This window comes from Plasmodium malariae (genome assembly GCF_900090045.1).
Source record: "Plasmodium malariae genome assembly, chromosome: 11".
Taxonomy (NCBI): Eukaryota; Apicomplexa; class Aconoidasida; order Haemosporida; family Plasmodiidae; genus Plasmodium; species Plasmodium malariae.
In genome coordinates, this window is record NC_041785.1 from 294,266 (window position 1) to 318,596 (window position 24,331).

Below are 24,331 nucleotides of genomic sequence, written 5' to 3' on the forward strand. Positions count from 1 at the left end.
TTTATATAATACAATAAATTATAGAACATTTTCTGTAGAATAATTTTATAAATATATCTCCAAACAACAAAAACAAATAATTATTCACAATAAAGTAAATATAATTCTTCCGAAATTTCAAGCAAGAAATATATTAGATAATTAAAATATATAGATACTTATTTCCAATAAAATATAATTTATGCACATTAAAAAAAGTATAAAAAACAAATTATTATTTTATGCAACATTATAATATAATTGTATATTACTTCTATAATATAATATTTTGTAAAATCATATTTCTTTAAAAAATATTTCAATTTACATTTAACACATTACACTTATTTTTCTATATAATATTTTTTAAACTAAAAAGTTTTATCGTTGTCATTATAATAGTACTACAATTTTTTAGTCCTGAACTATAATTTATCGATAATTATTAGTAACAAATATTTATATGCCTTCCAAAATACTGTGGAATCTTACATAATAATAGAATGAAAATTTTGTTGTTAATTTTTATACATAGTTTACTGAAACCATATAATAATGATATTATCTTTTATTTGTTTTATCCTAAAATAAAATGGAAAAATTAACTGAAGAATTGTTGGTATATTTTTATATTTATGAAAAAAAAATATGAAACTATATAATAAATAATTTATATTACTAAAATGCAGTAAAAAACTATTCATTAAAAGTAAAATTTAATTTTATATAATTCATTATTTCTTCTTAATATACAGAATAAAATTTTAGAAGGATCACGACCAAGTAATATATATAATATATTAAATCAAAGTGTCACTGGTAATCAGTACGATACAATATGTAAAGAATTAAATGAAAATGAAAGTGGCAATAATAATCCAACAGGAAGTTATAATCTCTGTAAACAAATTGCAAGGAATGCTCAGTTTTTATCATATAAGATAAATGAATCGGGATATAAGAACTATTGTTTACATTACACATATTGGGTATATTATAAAATAAAAAAAATTTTAGAGAGCAGCTCGGAAAGTAATAAATCAGAACTTCTCACTAAATTTTTGAAATTGAACAATACTATTTATAAGCATTATAATTTATATAACTGCCTTTACGCAATTAAAGAAAACTCTATAGAAGGATTAAACGATAAGGTAGATGAAAAACATTTGTTCGATTATTTCAAAAACTATGATTATATAAAAAAATATGATACTTGTAATAAATTTAATTTCAGTAAATATGAAAACTATCTAAATCATATAAACGAACTATACAAAAAGCATAAAACTGAAAAGAAATGCTGTGAAGATCTATTCTGGTCCGATTGTCCAGATTATTTTTATTGTCAAAATGAGTTCGATCCTAATACACTCTTACAAGCATTAAATTCTAATGAAAGTGATAAATGTAAAAACTTAAAAAAATTAGAAAAAACTACACAATCCGGTTATTTAATGGATTCTGAGGATTCCCAAACAGATATAATAAGTTCATTTTATTTTACTAGCTGTACAGATATTAAAGGTGACAGCCCTAATAATCAAACACGTACAGGTGGAATACAAAAATGTAATGTGTTTGCGGCATCCCCTAAATCACTTAATAGTTCTTCACCGTTTACTCAACCTCCGCCTGATTATGTTACTTTTAACTTCGTCCAACAAACAATAGCTTCTGCACCTTCTAAATTACGAGAAAAGAAAACAGAATCAAGCGAAAACTCAGAACAAGTTCTATTGTATCATTTAGAGCCAATAATTAAAAAACAGGTCAAAATTACTAAAATAAAACAAGTTTGTAAAAAACCCGGATTAGTAAATGATGCATCTGGTAGCTGCAGGGAACCAAGTGTACGAGAAACAGGAGCTATTGGATTAAAATTGGATTCATATCACCCCGACAAAAAAAGAGCTATTATATCATTCATTAATAATCCTATTAATATATTCAATAACAATGTATTTCGTGGTGGTATTGCTTTTACTTTGATAGTGGGAATAATTTCAACTATTTATATTTATTATAAAGTAAATCTAAATTCTTAGTAAAATCTAAAATATATTAATTTACTATTCTTTATATGCACAATATTTTATAATTATAAAATAAATATATTCTCCATGTTTTGTATTATTCACTTTTATATTAGTTTACTCCCTTCGGAAGACGTTTTCATAAAAAGGAACCAAGGAAAAAAAGAATTGACAATTATTATGATGATCCATATATGCGTCAATTTATAATTCGCGCCCCAAAACCTCTTAAAAGGAAAGTTGGAACAGCAAGATTACATTTTTCTTATTATTCTACATGAAACCATATTTGTTTACTTTAAATAAAGAGTAAAATGATTTAGAAAAATTATATTAAAAATCTCTCTTAAGGGCATTAAACGCACAATTATGTTTAGTAAGAGAAAAAAAAAAAAAGAAAATTAATGAAATACAGTTAATACATAAAATAAATCTTGTTTCAGTTTACAATGTATAAATGAAGAATTATCCAGCATAGTAATTACATACATCTATATACTAAAGCTTCAATGTTAAAAAATAATTAAACATAGATAATTTGTATAATTTTACACATAATATGAAAAACATAAAAATGCATGAAAACAAGCACCACTAACAAACGTTCAGTAAATACTAAGTATCCATATAAAAAAGGAAATTATATTTAAAAACTTATATAAAATAATAAATAAATATTACTAATATAAGAAGTTCTAATATATTTTAGCGAACATACAGAAAATAAAAAAATAATTATACTATATGAAACTAAACAATTAACTCCTTAAATAAAAAAGTAAAAAAATTAACAAAAAGTGTTTGCATTTATATTATCAATAAGTATGAAAGAAGAATAACGATAAATATAAATATTTAAATACGAAAGAAAAAAAATCTAGCTCGTTACAAGGATTACTTAAGAATATTATTCATAAATAGCTAATTTTAAGAATTATGCACGCAATAATAAAAATATTTTCGTAGTTTTATTTTTATATAGATACAATTACTTAAATTCATTATTATATATTATTATATTCTTTTCTTTTTTTATCTGTTTCTTTTCTTCTTTCCATTTATTTATGCGTTATAACAAAAATCATATGTATTTTATATAAAGTTGATATTAAATTTTACATAGATATATTGCAACTTCCTAAAAATAATAAAATGATATAAATTATGTTAACATAATTTATACCCTAATATTATTACAGTTCATTATTTTATTTAAATGAACTAAACTGTTGAGTATTACATGCAACTCTTCTGTTTTGGCAGTACATACACAATTATTATAAAAAATTGCATGATATAAAATGACTTAGGTTTTAATTATCAATAATAGAAAAAAGGAAATTACTTACAATACTAACCAAATCTTTCTTACTTTTATAGTATAATAAAATGTAGAATGATAGATAATGCCATATAAGATGATATATCAATATTATTTATATAATTTATGTATAAATTGACCATCTATCACACATTAAAAAATTTATAATTTTACTTATATTGTTATGTATAAAAAAATTATGAAGTATTTTATAAAAAAATGTATTGTCGAAAATATTTAATAAGTATTAAAGTTATGTAATTTTTTAAATTATTATATCGTTATTATGTTATATCTAAAATATTACTCATAATATGAAACTTATGAAATTTTATAAAAAAAATTATATATTTAAAATATATAATAATCATCCTTTCGCTCCTCTTATACAGAATTATTTAATGTAGGTATTATTTAGATTAATTACCATGATATATAACATTATAAAAATATACAATTAAATATATATTAATTGATAAGTATAATAATATTACTTAATTATTCCATTAGATGCAATTAGTTCAAATGATGTTACTAATATTTATATATCAGTTAATTTTAATATTATTAACCAATTATATTTTTACGTTGTTATAAAGATAAAATTATTAATATTTTTTTCTTTTTACCTTTTCATAAAAATAATATTAAACTCTTTTAAAAATTTTTCTATCCATAACACAAAACTCATTAATTTTTTTTCTTTTTATATAAATTTTTTCAACATTTTTAATAATAAAAAAAAAATATAAAAAGTAACGACAGTCTTAATGTGTAATAAAATGAAATATTATATCTATACTATTTAAATGGTATAGAAATTATTAGATATATTTTTATTTTGTATTAATAAATTCTTAGACCAAATTTTTTTAACAACAAAATTATAAATAACATTTTTGTGATAACTACTTTTATGGAATTTTAAAAATTTTTTTATATATTCTATTTACTTTTAAATTATACTTATGTTTCGTATATACAAGTTAAAATTTTTATTCTAGACATACTTTGTTAATATAGGTAAAATATATATAAAATAACTTCTAAAAAAATTTTAATACAATAATTATATAGAATACTTCTAAATAATAAAATTACACATTTATCTATATCAAATAAAGCTTTCTTATATGCGAATGTATCTATAATGCATACATTAAAATAAAAAATATATGTATATATATTGATATATATACATTAGTAAAATATTAAAAAATTATTTCAATATTCATTATGATATTTTGAGAAAATCATGTTTTCTTTTGTATTGTTGCATATTCTCCTTCTATTATGCATTTTTTATGTATTGTACTATATATATAATATTTTCAAATACAATAGTTCAAATGTACAATTTCATAAAAAATGATAAATTATGATCATATATATACCCTCCTATATCATTATTAATATATTATAAAAATAAATGAGATATCATGTAAAACATTAAAATAAAAAGAAAGAATACAACAAAAAATTTTCATATAAGTAAAAACAAAAAATTAAAAAAAAATTAAACTAATAATTCTTTAATACAATAGATCGATTAAAGAGAAATAGAACAAATTAATTTTTTGTATGCATTAACTGTTTACAAATATTTATTATCAATTAATATTTTTTTTTTTTTTTCATCTAACTTTCTCCCCAAACGTTATCTCTTATTTATTTATTTCAAGAGAAACATTAAAATTTGACATAATTTATTTATATTATAACAGGACAACCAATAATTTTGGAATTATATTTAAATAGTTCTGTAATTTTGATTAACAACTGATATCTCTAAAATTATTATATAATAATTCATAACATATTTTATTTTACATTCCCAAATAAACATTTATATGTAGTGTTAAAAATATTTTTTCATAGGATTGTCAAATTCAGAATAAGAACCAAAGATAAATAATATCATTCTAATCTATATATTCAAATATATATATTAACATTACAGAATAATTATTTGGAGATTTTCACATATTTTGTTTTAAATATTGTAAGATAGTATTCTATTTATATGAAATTTTAGTATTATTATTTCTCCTTAAACAGTTATAATTTATACTATATTTTTTAATTATATATTTTAATTCAGCTGTAGCATATACGAATAATTTTTCATATATACATTAAGTATCCAAATATACTATAATTAAGTGATATGCCTAACTATTCATTTTATTATTATAATTTAGTCCAAACTAAATAACTTATATCCAAAAGTAGAAGTAGATATATACAGAAAAAATAATTTATAAAATATAGTATACTATTTAAAATTATTCTATAGCATAATATATATTCCACATATTATTAATCATTAGGTAACTGATATGTGTATAGAATTAAATTCTATGAGTATTTTATAACTTTATGTAATTTCCAAAACTATAGAAACAATATAGTATATTTTATATGTTATTAATTCTCATCTCTATACATAATGTATTAAAAATAAAAAACTATTAACAAGATAATTACAATACGATAATATCTCTGTATCATAAATTAGTAACTAATCTAACACAATGAAAAAGGAGCATATTTACAGTGCTAATAATGATATGTTTTATACATTATTTATTTTAGGAAAATCAAAATATTAAAAATAATTATTTACAATAACACAAGTAAGAATATTTATACTTGTATGTTTCTACTAGAAAAAGAAAAAAGGTGCCTTCCATATATTAACAATAATTTTACGCAATAAACACCATATTATTTATTAATATTACTTAAATGTAATATACTATTGTTAGACATTTTACTCTCCTTTTATATAGTGGATTTTGATTTTTTATAAAATTATAAACTAAACTGTGATTTAATTTCAAAATATATATATCATATATCTACATTTACGATATATTTATTTATTGTAATAAAAGATATGAGCAATGAAAATGAATATTAGTGTATTCAATTATTTAATGGAACGCACATAAAATCATAAGTAGTTGATAGTCCTTTAATTTCTGTTAATATATATTAATTTAAAATAAAGATACAAATAAATAAAAATATACAAATTTGTATTTTTCTTAAAGATGGTTTTTTACGACGACTTAAATTAATGACGCTGTGTCACTACGTCAAGGATAACATTTATTCCTTTTTAATATCACTAAATTTATGCATAAATTATCTCTATATGAACAAGATATGGTCATGTAACTAATACAAAAATTAATGTTTAAATAATTCTTACTAATTCTTTTGAATCTAGAATTGGTTAGGATACGGTTATGGTGAAGGAAATTACGTTTTCAAAAATAAACATACAAAAAAGTAAGATATATCGTAAAGAAAACTACTTCATTAGAGAGACAGACAGAAAAAAACAAATTTAGACAAAAATGCTTATCTTTGGATAAACACCTAATTAAAGAAGAAACACCATTCATCATATACTAAACAGAGTTAGTGGGAACAAGTACTTAATCGTTTTTTACATAAATTTGACAAGCTTACCAAATATGGTGGATTCTCTATGATTTTAGGCAATAATGAACGTATTATTTTGCAGTTAAAGTATGAAGGAGATGATTTCCTTGAAGAAATAAAACATATCTAGATAAATTAAATATCTATAAAAAAGAAAATAATACATATAATTGTAATAGTGATAGTAAGTGTATAAGTACTTGTTACGATTAAAATGAGCAGTTTACATAAAGAAAGAACTATTTAGAAAAAAATTAAACCCTATGAATAATTTCAGAATAACAAATCCTAAAATTAAAATTCGATCAATAATTTCATCTTAAAGAATTGTCAAACATATAAAAAACACCTTACATACTTAATCCTCGACACTTCTATACAATATAAATCTCAACATGTAGGAGAAAATAGTCCCTCAAAAAGGCACAAAACAAAAGTAAAGATTCATTTTCATCTGCAACATATGATAAATCCCCAAGTAAAACTCAGCCAACATCTTCTATCCATCCTAAATAGGAATAATCAATTCAACGACAAAAAGAAACTATGTAAAACTAATCTAGTCAAATTAAAGATATACATGAATAAACTCCTAAAAATTATACACGCTCTCGATACTCAGATACAATTATATTATCACATTCCAAAATGTAAAGTCCTAATTCTCAACAGATAAAAGAAAACATTATTCCTGAAACTATTTTATTATCTCCTAAAAGGCTAATTCCTAATTAAAATTTTAAACCTTCTACGATCCCTAACATTATAGGTACCATAAATGTTAATAAATGTTTTTATTTTTTAATAACTACGATATATAACATGTATATTTAAAATAAAATTACAGATTCAGCATGAAACTCACAAAACAAATACATAACATCTATATTAATTAAATTCATAGCTATTATTTTGTTTTCCCTTTTCATTAAAGTAATATAAAAATTATGTTCAAAATATAAATTAATCATTTGAATATTACAATAATTTATTGTATAAAACTTTTTTTTTTTAATATTATAGTATGCTTTAATAGGAACGTTTAAAAAAAAAAAAAAAGATACATAGAAGACAACTGCAATTTCTCAGAATACTACTGCCCTTACATTCTGACAAAAATATTGAGCGTATAGAATAATATCACTTAAAATGTCCAACATAGAATGATGAAGATATCATAAAAATTATGAAAAAAATACAAACTTATCAAAGAAAAAAAAAGACAGGTTCAAAACTATTATTGATGCACACATAGAAGTATTAGAACAATGCAGAAATGAGGAATGGCTATCCAACAAAGCTAAATCTTCTAAATTAGTCTTGGAAGATTTTATAAAAGAGAAACATACAACCTAATATAAGTAATGATTAACAAATAATGGAAAATATTAAAACCAGCAATAACATTAAAACACAAAAAATTCTATGGAATAAATAAATAAAAAAGTATAGAAATCTTTCTGACAAATTGAAAAAAGAAGAATGGTTTAAAAATTTAAAAAATGGAGGTGAAAATGAAGAGCATTAATCAAATATAAATGAAGAATTAAAAAAAATATTGTCAAATGAAAATAAAAAAATTTTATTTTTTGAAAGGTCCAAAGTACATGGAAACAGTGAAAATCATAAAAGTTTATAATTATAGGAAAATATCTTGAACAATACTAATCTAAAGGATTAATGGGAGAATATCAGAATATGTTAGATGATTATGAAAATGAAGAAACCAAAGATAAAGTATTACCAATAATTAAGGAAGAAATGAAACACGAAGAAAGCAATAAAGAATTATATAAATAAATAAAAAAATTTTATTAACACAACTGTGTATTCTCGTACTTACTTTGGTATTAGAAAAATTCAAAAAAAAAAAGTATATGGGGAATAAAGAATCATAGTTCGATCTCTACATAAATGAATACAAGACAGATGAAAATTCAGCTAGAAACATAGAAATTACAAAAAAAAAAATAAATGTAACGAACAACATCGTTTTAGAAAGTAGGAAAAATAAGGAAATTCATGATTGTATAGATTAAAAGTACTTTAGACAAAAGATAGAAAATTGGACATGAGAAGAAAATACGTATTAAAATTCCATAGATAGTGCGAATAAAGTAGACAAGTTTAAATAATTAATGAAAAAATACATTCTATAAAATGATAAGGACACATATTAAAAGTATATTTTAACTATATTCAAGTTATAGCATATAATGGTAGTGAAAAAGATATATTAAATTTTCTGATATCTGAAAGGAACACAGAAAGGATAAATATGAAGTAATTCATAATATAAAAGAGTAAAGAGAAAATAAAAAATAAAATATGAAATGCAGTTATTTAATAAATATACCAGTAATCTATATTTTTTTCTCTTAGAATACCATTTAAAAATTTTATATTAATTCTTGATTCAATGAAAATAAGAAAATGTTAATGAGAATATTATTACCCTAAATAAGAATGCCCTTAATTATACATATATATATATATATATATATATATATATAATATGTTGGTTTTTTTTCGTTTTTCTTAAGTAATTAATTGTTTAAAATGCCTTTACATAATTCATTATTAAAATTTTATTATTTCATAACAATATAATATTACGTTTTACTTATGCGGAATTAATATTTTATATTTTTAATAATAATAACATTTTTAATGCAGTTTCCAAAAAAAAAAATTATTACATTTTTTGATAATTTGTTTTTTCATATTAAGCCATAATCTAACATATTATGTCTAATAACACTTTTTAATATGCATGATCTAATATTATATTTAATGAATTTATTTTTAACATAATATGTAATTAGTAAAAATAAATATGTTTTTTTTTATAAATAAGATGTACTATAAAATGTACATATCATAAATAATATAATTATCCAATGTTATAATACACTTAATAACATCATGTTATTCTCCTTATTTTATATAAATTACATTTATAAAAATATATATAGAGAGATAGGGTTATGTCTTCCTGGTATATCTTCCTTATGTTACATATGAATAATATATTCTTTCCTATATTTATTTGTGAAATCTAAAATGAATGATTAAAATTTTTCTGAGTATTTGGTAAATATAGTCGTTATTATTAAATGAACTGTAAAAGATAACTATAAAAATGGAAATAGCTTTAATAAGTATGGTTAAATATATATAAATATATATATAATATTTTTTTTTAATTGTAAAGTATTATAACTTGAAAACAGAATAGTTATTTATATATATATTATATTGTATATTATTATTCTGTAATATTCTGTTTAAGTTGATAAAATATTTAAGAATTAAGAAGTTAAATATAGTTATATTAATATTTCTTATTCTTATGTTTCGACCAAATAAATTTAAAAATTTCAGAATAGATTACTTTTTTTCTTTTACGTTGTTTTATTTTATTTTATGTAATATAATTATATGGGAGAAAAGAATAATCTTAAACTACTTTTTATATTTAAATATTTTTATTACATAAAAAATTAGACAAAACTTAAATGATTTTTCTTTGGAATTTTAAAAAAACAAATTTTAAAACAAATTCACACATAATATTTAAAATAGAAAAATAAAGCACAATGCTATTATTCTTTCAAGTTGTCTATTACAGCTATTTTATCTATGTAATAAATTATACACCATTTTTTTTATACACATTTTACAAATTAGTTGAATTCATGATGATCAGTAATTTCGTTATATCTAAAATATATTTCTAATAGAGTCCTTTCTTATATTATGAAGATTATATATATTAGCCATATATGATAATTAATATATGTAGTTATTAATGTACATATTGGAATCTGTCAAATACTAAACCAAAGGTTATACATTTCTACTTATAGTAATTTTTTAATACCTTAATATTATGTTTTTTAAAAATAACGTCTTTGCGTATACATTGATCGCAACATCCCACGAGTAATAATATTTTAAAACATAAATTATTAATATTATTATTATATATATTTATTATTTTAAGGAATTACTTTCCATAAATTTTTAGCACATTAATGTTTAAATAATTATTAATTTTTTATTACTATTATATTCAAAATTCATTATAAATAAAAATGTTCATTAATTTAAATAATTTTTTATAAATTTAATATATCATTTCATAATATATAAATATACTTAATGAACAACGTAGCTTTCTTAATCTATCTTTCATCATCATTAACTATTTATAACATAAGACGCAAAATAAACACCCTTATATAATATTTTTAAAAAAAAAACTCATATTTTTATATTATTAGCACGTAAAAACAACCAATAAAATTACACAGAACTGCGCTTAAAAATATAACTGTATTTCAAATGTCTAACAATTTTTCGTTTTAAAATTTTACAAAAAATATTTACTCTTAGTAAATAATTTTACTGTTTTTAAAAAATTAAACCCATTTTCGAACTTTAATATGTATATAATGTATAAACTAGAACGGTAAATAAAAATAATAATTTATAATTTATTTTAAATATAATAAATGTAAAGAACATATTTTGTCATTTTTACTATATATTACACTGAAAGAAAATATAATAAACCTAGAATCTGTATACAGATTTTCAAGATGTATAACTAAATCATAGTGTAAGGATGTAATGTGAAAAAAGTTTAATAACACTTATGTACTATATTGTAAAAATAAAATACATAATTATATCTAATAATACTTTATTACTCATAATTTTGATTCATCCTTTTTAGTTATTATTTTTATTGATTGCCATATATATCTTATTGATTCTATTTTTTTTCGTCCTGTTATATATGCATTTTATTATTCTATATAATGTAAGACTAATAATTGCACCATAAAGCATAAATAATGTTTCAATTAATATCAATTATATAATACTTTATAAAATTTTTAACATATATAAATTTATTATTTTCTATAATTTTTTATTAATTTTTATTAATTTTTTTTTTTTTTTTGGATATTTTCTTATTTTCTTTGCAAAAAAATTAAACAAAAAAATTCCACTCGATCAAATCTATATTTTTAATATTATTTTATATATTGTATTATTAAAATTCTTTAATTAATAATGAAACTAAACGCCGAGACATTGTAATTAAAATTATGTTTTATATTATTAAAAAACATAAAAATTTAATTTATCTTATACAATATAATAATAAAAGTGAATTCAAATAATAATATTTTATTATTAACAGACCATTAAACATTTTTGAATACAATATATAAATATGTTATTGAATAAACTACTTGTGCAATAAATTAATTCTATTGAATTATAATTACTACATATTTATTTTTGCTCTAATTATAATGTTTACTGCAAAATATTTAAAAAAGTATTTTCTTATGTAAGACTTTACACTATTTCAATATTCTTTTTATTTTTTTTTTAATTGTAATAGAAAAATTTAGAATATTTTTCAAAAGGCCAATTTATATTTAGTATGCTGTGTAATTTTTTTGTATTTTTTTAATTTTAATAATTAAACGAACCTCTATATTAATGTGTACATAATATAAAAAATTATTTGTTTGGAAATAAATTATACACAATTTGCTTAGTTGAAATTAATATGTAATATGTTTTTTAAGGTCTTTTTAAAACCTATTCTATTTATTTTATTTTAATTAATAATATTAAATAGAAAAATTACTATAATATTTAATACATTTTATCTATTATTGCATTTGAATATATATTATAACTATAATAAAATATATAAAAATAAGAATTTTAGTATTTTGAAGAGGAGGAAAACAATGAAAAAAAAGTGCAATAAATTTTCTATTTAATATTAAGGAGAAAATTATATTTCAGAATTTTAATTATCACATTAAATTTAGTATTTATAAATAAATTCCAAATGATTACAAATACAAATAAAATTTTTTTTTTTATAAAAATTTTCTCATTTTCCCTATTAATATGGGTATTCCAGGATATATATGAGGTAGAATCATTATTACATTTAATAATTTCCATACATTCTTTGTAATCGTATATTTTCATTTTAAAACTAATATTTTATTCATACGGAAATGAGCATATATTTATAAATATTAAACATTTACTAAAATTTTTAGATAAATATCTCAAGAAAATCATGGAATAAGAAAATCTACATAAATAATACCTTAGATATAGGGGTAAACAGATTATTATGTGCAAAAGCGTATTTAAATTCCAAAAACAGACGCCTTCATAGAAGAGTGAACTTTCCTTACAATATTATAAAATGTGTTGATTCATCCAAATATGTGGATGAGATTTTAAATTCTTATGATTCATCAATACCTACTGAATATTTTGAAAGATTATATAAAGAATTAAAAAGTAAATCACGTCGGACGAGAGAATATGAATAAAAAGTACAAGAAATAATAACATATATATATAAACTTTTAGATCATTTAATTGCAAAATATGAAAAAAAAGCAAAAAAAGGGTCACGCACTAATCGTGAAAAGTATCAAAAATATTTCGATATTGTATCTAGCTATAAAACTGAATGTATGCTTTTGCTTACTGTTCCAGACTTAGCAAAAGAAAAAATTTCATATAAATATAATGCATTTTTGGATTCTGCATATGATGAAGCAGTATTCTATGAATTATTTTTACATGCAAAATCTGTTATGGATTCACATAATAAAACTCAGAATAATACTGGAAAGGATAACTAGCCCATATAAGTATAACAAGTTTTATGAACTTCTATTAGGTTTATACAAAAAAATTATTTTTTTAAATATTTAAATTTAGAGAATTTATTTTAATGTAGATGATATTTTATGTATTTAATAGTACGTAAAAGAACTCCTATTATATAAGTGATACATGAGTTACCGTATTTTCAGTATTTATCGAAATAAATCCATTTAGTGTTATAGTTAAATCACATCGTTTAAATAGTTTATTTATTCTTTATGTGTTTATTCATGTAATTAATTTTCAAATATTCTATCAGAAAATATAAATTTAAAAATTTTGCGCTTTCTTCTTATATTTTAATTTTTATATGTAAGAAAATTGCCCATGTGTGATTTGCTTATATTTTAAAAATTATATTTTTACTAATTGTTTTATTAACTTTCTTATAGCATTTTTGTTTATGTTTTCATTTATATTTAAACATGTATTGTAAATTTTTAAAGTTAAGACATTATTAAGTTTTAAAATTATTCTCTTTATATGAATATATTTGTCTAATTCACATACATGGACATTACATGTAAATTAATATAAAATTGTTGAAAAAAAAAATATGCTCAATATTGAAGTATTATAATTAAACATAAAGATTAATTTTATAATAATTTTTACTTAATAGAAGTATAGTATAAGAGTAAATTTTAATTTTTTCATATTTTTTATTTTAATCACGGAAAGATGATTATAGAAGAGAATTACAACTTTTATATTATAAACAAGTACATCATCCCATGTTCATTTACTAATCATTTTTGGATGAACATATTTTTTATTATATTTAATTTTTTTTTTTACCAATTATTTTATTCTAATTACGTTATAATTTTTCATATTATATATTTTGTTAAATCTTAATATGTAAGTTCCTTCTTATCTGTATGTCACACATAATATATAATATTAATGTAGAAAAAAGTTATTTGAGTTCTATATATATATATATATATATATTTTTTTTTATATTAAATAACATATTTTTCTTATTATTCTTATTAATTATTATACGATTCTAAAATTTAATATAATTAAGGAAATTATATTTCAGCCTTCAACATTAGAATAATTATTAAAAATATATAATGTGAAAGAAAATAATAAAGAACATATTAAACGTCTATATGGAACTTATTAAAGAACTATATAAGTAGTGTAATACATATGTAATATTCCAGATGTAATTTTCCCCTTTCACCATCTTACAAGTGATAGCTAATTTCGTTTGGGATTATATTCTAGCTCTACATAAAAAAATTTAGCAAAGTATAATGTTTATAAAATAATAAAAAAAGCTTAATTGTATAAATTTTTTCTATAATGTAATTCTACTGTGCCCATTTACCCCCCATTTTCGTTATGTTAAACTTATATTTCATATTCTGCAGATATATGATTGTTAAATATTAATTTTAATTATATCTATATTAATTTATAAAAATAAATTATGCAATACTATAATTAATCAAAAAAAGAATAACATATCTCGCACAAGTTAAAAGTATTATTTTAATTGTTATTAAAACACTAATTGATGATAATCATACATTCCTTAAATATTTGGGATATCTACATGTAATTAATTACTACTAAATAATGTTTGATAGTCATATTTTTATATGAAAATTTTGTCATCTTATTAAGTATTATTCATCTCTTAGGTTAGATATAAATAATCACAAATTTTGATATATTCTTATCAAAGTGATGTATATCCGTACGTCTTTTATTCCATACAAATAGTAGTTATCTTTTTGTATACTGTTCTAATTTTTTAAAGATTATAATCCTTGTATGAATAACAATACACATGAAATTATATATTACATTTCATTATTTATAATACTTTATTTAATATTCGTATATATATGAACCTTTTTATTTACTTAACGTATTATTAATTAGCAATTCCTTATTGTGTCGTTAAAAAAGAAATCTTTATAAAAATACTGTATTGTGTGATCCACAATATAAAATTAACAATACGAGCTTATAACATAAAAAATTAAATAAAGAAGTAATGCAAAAATGAATATAAAACAAAAATTTCTTTTATATAATTTTTGTAAAATTATACTTTGATATAATTACTATCTACTTTTTTTTTTCTTTTTTTTTTTTTATCAAAATTTTCAAAAGAATCATTAATACATATAATTTCACACCATTCTTACAATCATTAACATAAGAGAATAAACAATTAAATATCATATTTCTTTGGAAAAACATATATATAATTTAATTATAACGAAAATAAAAAAATTAAATAAAATTCCACAAGTATCACAAATAAAGTTACATTAAAAAAAAAACAAAGTAAAAAATATATATGCGTAAAACCTATTTCATTACATAATTAAATGTTCTCTCAATTTGCTTCTTCATAATTAACAACTATCATATTTTGAATTATTCTAAAAAATAAATAAATTTATTTTTACTCTCATACAACTAATGACAAAAGAGAAAAAATCGTTCTATTTACATATAAATTAATGACGGCAGTTATTACTTTATTTTTGTTCTAAAAATATTTAGAATATGACATTATTATCTATAGCATATATTATTTTGCATTAGCACAAAATTAACATATATTATACAGAATAAAATAATACACATTAAAATATAACTTTCATTTTGATTTATATTATTTTTATTTGACTTAATACATTATCATGTTTTAGAAGATGTATAAATGAGATATTAAAGAGTAGTTATAAATTTTGCAGTACTGTAATATTTCTTTTCATAATTTTTTTTTTAACACAATAACTATAATAAAAAATTATGGTAAATATAATTAAAACTTTATTTTATATCATATCGGTTCACTTCAATATTATTATATAATTATATATTATTTAGTTTAAGAATATATAGGTATTGTATTCCCATTTTTTTAAGATATATAATTCTAAATTTATTTAAGAATAATTTGTACAAAATTATTAAATTAATTTTTTTTTTTTTTATTCGTTTTTTAATTAATATATTTTACACAAATTTTTTAGGTATATTTATTAGTTTTTTCTTTTCCAAATTATATATTTTTTTTAAAATATAATATGTTATATCACTATTATTTAGAAGCTCACTAAATAAATGCACACTGTTATAAAAAAGATCAATATACCTTAATAAATAAAAAGGAACACACGTAATATTCTATGTTCGTGCCTTTTTTTTTAAACATGATGTAACATATTTAAAAACTTAAAATATTTTATGCTAATGCATACATAATAATAATAATGTAAAATAATATAATGCGTCTTAATTTATTATTAAAATAAATAATAATACTTAAATTAGCCAATGTCACAATATTAATTTATTAACTCTCTCTTAATATATAAAGCGGGTTGTGTAAGAATAACATTATATACTCTCAATCAAATATATGTAATTATCATGAGTTGTTTAATGGATATTATAAGATTATAACGACAAAGAATAATTTTATTTGTTCATCGAATTGCCTTTCCTTAATAACCCACGGTTACTTTTATTTAACATAGATAAACACATTTAATCACTAGTATTTAATTATACTTTGTGATTATCTTTTTATAAAATATAGCTATACTGACTGCGAGGATATTTGAACTGTTCTAAAATATTTTAAAATCTATGTCATATGTATTGATAATGTAGATGAAATATGAATATAAATATATGCTTATAAATGTTTATATTATCTTACTACTAAACGCAATAATATTTATTGTAAAATAAATTTGACGCAGAATATTTTTAATAAATTTTTTTTAAATTTCAAATATATAAATATATGTACCTTGGTTGTCACGTTATTTCCAGTTCAACATGGAGCACTTAAATTAGAACTGATTCTTTTATAAATAATTATTTTTGCTCTTTTCATTTTGAAATACGTAAAAAAAAAAAAATTATACAAAGTAACACTAATATTTTACATTTTAAGATTAATTTTCTACTTACCTTATGAAGAACCAACAAAAAGAAAAATATTACAAGAATTAACAAAATTATTAACAATACACAGTAAAAATTATCATTTAGTAATTTTTTATCAGAATATTATGATGCACTGTATAAAGCATTTTTATATTTAAATGATTATTTAGCTCGGTGAAGTTATTTTTTACATCATAATTCAGTAACATGATCATTTGTAGCTTTGTCATACATTTTTTTTTATTCTTCAATTGATTTTTTATTAAAATTCTTTAATTCAATTAAGAAATCATTCTGATTAAAATTTTCTTCATATTTAAAAAAATTTTTGCAGTTTTCATTATAATCACCATGTTCATAACAGTATATACAGAATTTCCCTCTATACGCTTTATATAGTTTGTATATACATATGTAATATATATACAAGATATATCCTTTTTATCTATATAAGGATCAATTTTACATTAAAATATTTCGTATTCCCTAAAAAAGTTGTGCAAGTTTTTCTTTTCCTTTAATTCTTTGAAATTATAATTGTTATCAAAACTATAGTAATAGTAATTTATATCTAATTGACTATTAATTGTATGTTTCACATAAACAATAATGGTAAATTCTTATAAACTACGAATATTATTCAAATAATTATCATATATTTTCCTTATTTTATCGTATACCCAATGAACGAAATATTCTCACTAATCATTACTCCTTTTATTCTCTATTTTAGATTTTTTAACTAACATTCTTGATTATATGTTATAAATTTCATTAATTACATGGCAATTCTTTTCTATCATAAGTACATCTATATCAATTATAAAAACATTTGGAATGCATTTCTTATCAAATATACATCGAATTATATACTTCCACATATTGTACACCATTATAAAAGTATTAAAATGCAGAGCAGGGAGTATCTAACTTTCACATATTCATTATTACAAATAGTCAAAAACATTCACATTATTCGGGTATTTTAAGCCTTAAAATATGTTATTCTATCTTTTTAAAATGTCTTAAAGTTTATAATGAAGTTAACTAACATTTATAGCATGCAAAGGTAAATTTACCGTATTTTGCTTAAATTAAAAAGTTTTTTTTCTTATAATTTCCATATAATAAATTAAAATAATCATAAGAACTAATTTCAATTTTCTAATGTTCCTATAATAAAATAAAAAAAAACAATCAGTAAATACTTATTTTCAATAATATATTATTATGGTATTCAAAGGGAAGGTGAATTCTTAAACAAAGTCCTATAAATAATCACTATAATAAAATATGGGAATGTGCCTCTACTACTAAATTTCTGCGAGTTAAAATTTCCATTGTGACATATTCCATAATATTGAAATAATATTTTATTGTTCATTAGTACGTATACTCAAACATAAATGTACAAATAGAATCGAAAATTTCATTTATTAATATTGTATATCTTGATATAAAAAAATACATAAAGAAAACATGTATCCAAAAATAATTTTACAGTGATAAATTCTATTGGCATAGCATAAATTGTATAAAATAAATACCTTTAATAATAATAACAAAAAAATTCTGAAAAATTATTATTACAACAATATTTAGTAATTATTAAATATCCAAATTATTAGATAAATATAAAAGCTTTAGGAAAGGTGAAAAAGTTATATTTTTCCTTCATGTATATATAAGCAATGTTGTTACATCTTCAGAAATAAAAATATTACCCATATATTTACATTGTTAGTAATAAAACAAAACATTTTAATTATAGTTATTCTAGTTTTTTATTTTTTTTAAAATATGTTAAATAATATATATATATATAATTCACGTTAAAGTGTAAAAAAGGAAAACCTTAAAAATAACTCCGTAACTTTATCATATAATTTTATATATGGATAAGAAATTTAAATTGAAATAATATAACTTATATTAACCGATGAACATTCAATATATGTAAACTAATTATTTAATGGAACATTAATTAAATTTTCTTTTCATTTATTTAAAAAAAAAAAAAAATATTTCACAAGTTTTGGAAGATTTGAGCATATTTAGAGCGTATAAAATGTAGATAAGCTATACCATCATGTATTAACAGAAAATTTATGAAATTTAATTAGGTACATTATACTAAAATTTCTAATTTTTTATACTTATCTCATCATATAAACGTTTCCTCTTATCTTTAAACATTTTTAATTATTATAACTTTAATAATAAAAATAAATAAGAAAAAAAAATTTAAAAAAAAAATTTTTAATTACGAAACCTTGAAAGCTATGGAAAAATGCTTACTCAATCGCATAATCTCTTCTATAAATATTAGCATATTCAAAAACAAAGCAATAAAGATTTTTAGTAATATATAATTATTTTTATATTTTTAAAATTATAGAACAATATGGATTCCACGCTTACATCAGAATTTCATTATGTATTTAAATTGATGTATATTTTATCATTAAAAAACAAAAAACATAAAAATGTATAAATTTATTTATTATTATTTTTTTTTTTCTTGCTAATTTTAATCTTTTCACATAAATTCTTATTCTATTAAAAATTCTTTAAAGAAGGATTAGACATTATTTCACTTTACCATATCAATTTCTTTTTTAAACGTGCTATATATTAAAAAAATAAGTAAAAAGGTATTTAATAAAAACCAACCATATTAAATAATAAAAAAAATAATGTATATAAATACGAGAATAATGTTAAAAAACGTAATGTATATTCCAAAATGACAATTTTTTATATGTTTATTTTTGTTCTTATTGTATTATATCTTTTTTACATTATTGAAACCTTCATAAAAATAAACATATACGAATTCAAATTTTACGGTTTTAATAACTTACTTAGCACTAAATTATTGGAAATGTTGAATTCATATATAAACACACACCCTCTGTAATTATCAAACATATTATATTATATTATTTTACACAATAAAAGTTTCATATACTTTTTGTTACATAAAGGTAAAACGATGGCACAAGGAATTATATTTTGTCACCTTTTTTTTGATTAATAACTCTAGATTATAACAAATCTAAATTGGATGCTATATATACTATAAATGTCTTGAATACGTAACAATTTTTTTACGTTATATCTATTGTTACTCCCTTTTCAATAATAATTTTTATCAAGGATAATTTTAAAATATATTACAGCAGGATAATTCGTACGTAATTCCTAAAAAATTCTTATTATATAATTTCTAAAAGGTGATTTAAACATAATAGTTCTTCTAAGTATATATTGCTTATATATGCTGATACATATTTTATTACTACAATTTTATTCCCTATTATATCTTCATTAATGGTATAATTTATCAATTTACGGCATATATATATTTTTTTTTTGTAATGAATTGTTTATAAGTTGAAACATAATTTTTATACTATCTTATATTTTAAGCGATTATTAATACCTGCTTCTTTGTTTTATTTGAATAACATGAAATAATAATATTCTTAAATAAAACAATTACTAAAGTATTTTATGTTTTTTTTTTTTTTTTTTCTTCTACTTCTACGGGTTCTACAATTATATTTATTAAAAAAAAAAAATTGAAAGCCTTTTATTTTAACAGAAGAGAAATAATTAAAATAAATTATTAATCAACCATTTACTGATTATTATCTAAAATGTCATATATATATATCTATATATATATATAGATAGATATATTGTACCTTAATTATTGTATAACATTTAGCAATTTTACAAACATACATTTTAAAACAAAATACGATTATGATAGTCTTTTCTACCAAAATTATTATTTATTCCTTTTTAATATGTACATGGAAATATTCCTATGAGGAGTCTTAATTATTTTACTTAAACACGTGTATCCTTCGCAATTTTATCTTATACGGAGAAGAAAACTTTATTAATATATAATTTAAATATACATTTATTTAATGCTAAATATATATTACTATATTTATAGATGTCCATGTGTGGTTAAGCAGGGAATGTAGAATAGAATAGAAATTATACTCTAAATCTGAGAATTAGCTGATTATTAAGTAGTGAAGCAAAAATAGTGGAAGAACAGAATTTTGAACAATCAAAAAATGGAATATATATTTTACTAGACAAAAGTGATGATGGATATGAAGAAGAAAAAAATTCACTATAACATAATAAGTATATTCGAAGACCTATTAATAAATTATTATACCGTGATCTTTTTCAGAAAGAACATTAATTTTTGATGATACATTAAAAACTTAAATCAAGATGATCCATTAAACACTGAACATAATTTAAAAAATAAATCTTATATCTTAAATCATTATGATAATTTTGAAAAGCATACAAACCTATCCAAACTATTAGAAAATGTAAACTTAAAGAGTGAATCAAGTTTATTCCAAATGATATTAAATAATAAACATATTTCTGTTAAATTTTATGACAGAGTTAAAACAATTTTATATTTAATAAAAAAATATATAGTATGTTCTGAAGCTATGTTTTCCATAGCTTTGTATGTAATAATTTGTCTGTGTTTTAAGATTACTTTGACATATTATTTATTCTAGCTTTGTACTCACTTAAATAGTGTGGTTCAAACTTATTTAATGCTCCTCTTATCATTATTAAAATGGTGTTTTTACAAAATTATTATATATATATTTTTTAATTAATATATATAAAATCATTTGACAGATAAATTTAAGGTTAGAAATAATTATAAATAAAATACAAGTAGTTATAAAATTAATTTTATAAATTTTTAAATTTATTATTGTCATTCGAAGGTGCATAAAATATTTATATGTTAAACAGTAAAAACTATATGCTCCTAATACAAATGTATTATATTTGAATTATTTATTTTTCTATAATTCATCTTAAAAAATTGTCTTAATATAATTCTATGCATTCCATAATATAATTAAATCCTTTATCTTTTTATTGTTAATATAAATTAGTAAATTTTCAAAATATTTGTAAAAATATACTTTTTGGCAAATATGCATGTGTATATGTATGAAAAACATTAATATTTATAGGTTAAAAATATAAAAGTAAAAATAATTAAATTTCATTGAATCATGTATTTTTCATTGAACACATACCCAATTCCTTTTCTTTTTAATTTACAAGGGCACGATTCAGCTGTTAATATTTGTTAGTAAAATACCTAAATAAAATATAATTATTCTTTAACTAGGTTTTTTTATACGAAAAATTATAGCATTTTTTTTTTCTTATTTTTTACTTAAATTTTTGTTTTTACGTTATAACCAACATTTTATCATCCAGTGATACTCAATTTTTGTATTATTACCCATAGATCCCACTATTTTCAAATTTTATTATTATACTATATATCTTGAAATAAAGGCATATAGTTACTTGGTTAAAAGTTTTACATTTATAATAACTTTTCATTAATATACTACGTAGATCAACTATATTTTTTCACTTCTATATAATTATGGAATTCTTAATTTCTATTCCGTTAAATCCTTTATTTGAAAATATTTGTCATAATTTTAAAGGAAGTGGATCACACACATATTCTCCCATTTTTTAGTATACTGGAAGCAAAAAAATTATATTCCAAAACTTTTATGAAATTTTCTTCCATTTATTGCATCACATGTAGGAACAATTAATAAATAACCCCTATAGAATCAACATCAAATATTAAGTTTTAATTACTTTCATAGCAAAAAAACATTAATAACATTTTATTGTACATTTTAAATCAAATATAAATTAACAATTAGTTAATAAATGTAATTTATATTGCACTATAAATATTTCAGTAAATTTAATAAACACATGTTGTTTTCCTTCTTTCATAATATTCCATAAAATGGTTGTTGTACCTAATACCGCTCGAGATATTATATATATAATATGAAATTTGATAATTCTTAAAATGTATTAATTTATAAAAATCATTCCATAATTCAAAATAATAATTTTTGCCTGAACGATATATTTTCATATAACAATTAAATCTTAACCATAACGTTCGCTAAATTATACACTCTTGATAGATATCTAAAAAATACGATCCATGATTCATCTAATACAATAATGGATTTATTTTCCCGCATTCACATGAATTTCCATCAATATATTAGAAATGAAAAGATATTTTTAAAAAGAAGAATATTTAAATTAACAATATTATTTTATTAATAAAATTATTATCCAAATGTATCATATGGTTATATAAAAGATAAAATAAAAAGAAAAAGAAAAAAAAAAAAATTCAAAAGTTAAAATAACCTTTAAGTACGTCAACACATTTTTAAATGTAAAAATTTAAAAAAAAACAGAAAAAAGTACACAATATACAAAAAATACTCCTAGTAACCTTGTTAATACAAATTCTTTTAAAATATTTAATAACGTTATTTTAAAATATATATTTGACCAAAAAAATTTTAAATATCACCTATTTTGATAAATGCAAAAATGATTTAATTAGAATGTATAAAATTTCATACTATAAAACAACTTAACTTTTAATTCTTCATATATAACAAACTTTACTAAGCTAAGCTTAATAAAAATTTAAAATAGATGAATCTAATAAATTATTCATATACCTAAAAAAAATTAAAAAAAAAAAATTAAGCCATTCATATGGTTCAATCATTTGGATTGTAATTAAGCGTAGCAATAATATTAAAGTTTTCCTTATATAACTTTGTGTATACATTTATGAAATGCGTAATAAGAGGATACTTTAAATAAAAATAAAAACAAATAATTAATTAAAATATAAAATTTCTATAATATGTAATATAAATCGGAAATAGAAGTATATAATACTGGAGAATATTAATTTACATTAAATATTATTAAGTACACAAAAAAAAAAAGG

General features: G+C 19.4%; 1 protein-coding gene and 3 pseudogenes across 1 annotated transcript, besides 3 other annotated features; all 4 read left to right on the forward strand.

Moving 5' to 3' along the window:
- Positions 1-571: 571 nt before the first annotated feature.
- PmUG01_11014800 (PIR protein) lies at positions 572-2,296 on the forward strand (the record flags this gene model as incomplete). Its single annotated transcript, XM_029005790.1, has 3 exons — positions 572-598; positions 735-2,009; positions 2,132-2,296. The coding sequence occupies 3 exons, from the start codon at positions 572-574 to the stop codon at positions 2,294-2,296; spliced, it is 1,467 nt and encodes a 488-aa protein (XP_028862344.1).
- A 4,794-nt stretch (positions 2,297-7,090) lies between these two features.
- Positions 7,091-8,924, forward strand: PmUG01_11014820 (annotated as a pseudogene).
- Positions 7,091-8,924: a sequence feature (STP1 protein, pseudogene).
- Positions 8,925-12,673: 3,749 nt separating this feature from the next.
- On the forward strand, positions 12,674-13,493 carry PmUG01_11014840 (annotated as a pseudogene).
- Positions 12,674-13,493: a sequence feature (Plasmodium exported protein, unknown function, pseudogene).
- Positions 13,494-21,225: 7,732 nt separating this feature from the next.
- On the forward strand, positions 21,226-22,127 carry PmUG01_11014860 (annotated as a pseudogene).
- Positions 21,226-22,127: a sequence feature (Plasmodium exported protein, unknown function, pseudogene).
- Positions 22,128-24,331: the final 2,204 nt, after the last annotated feature.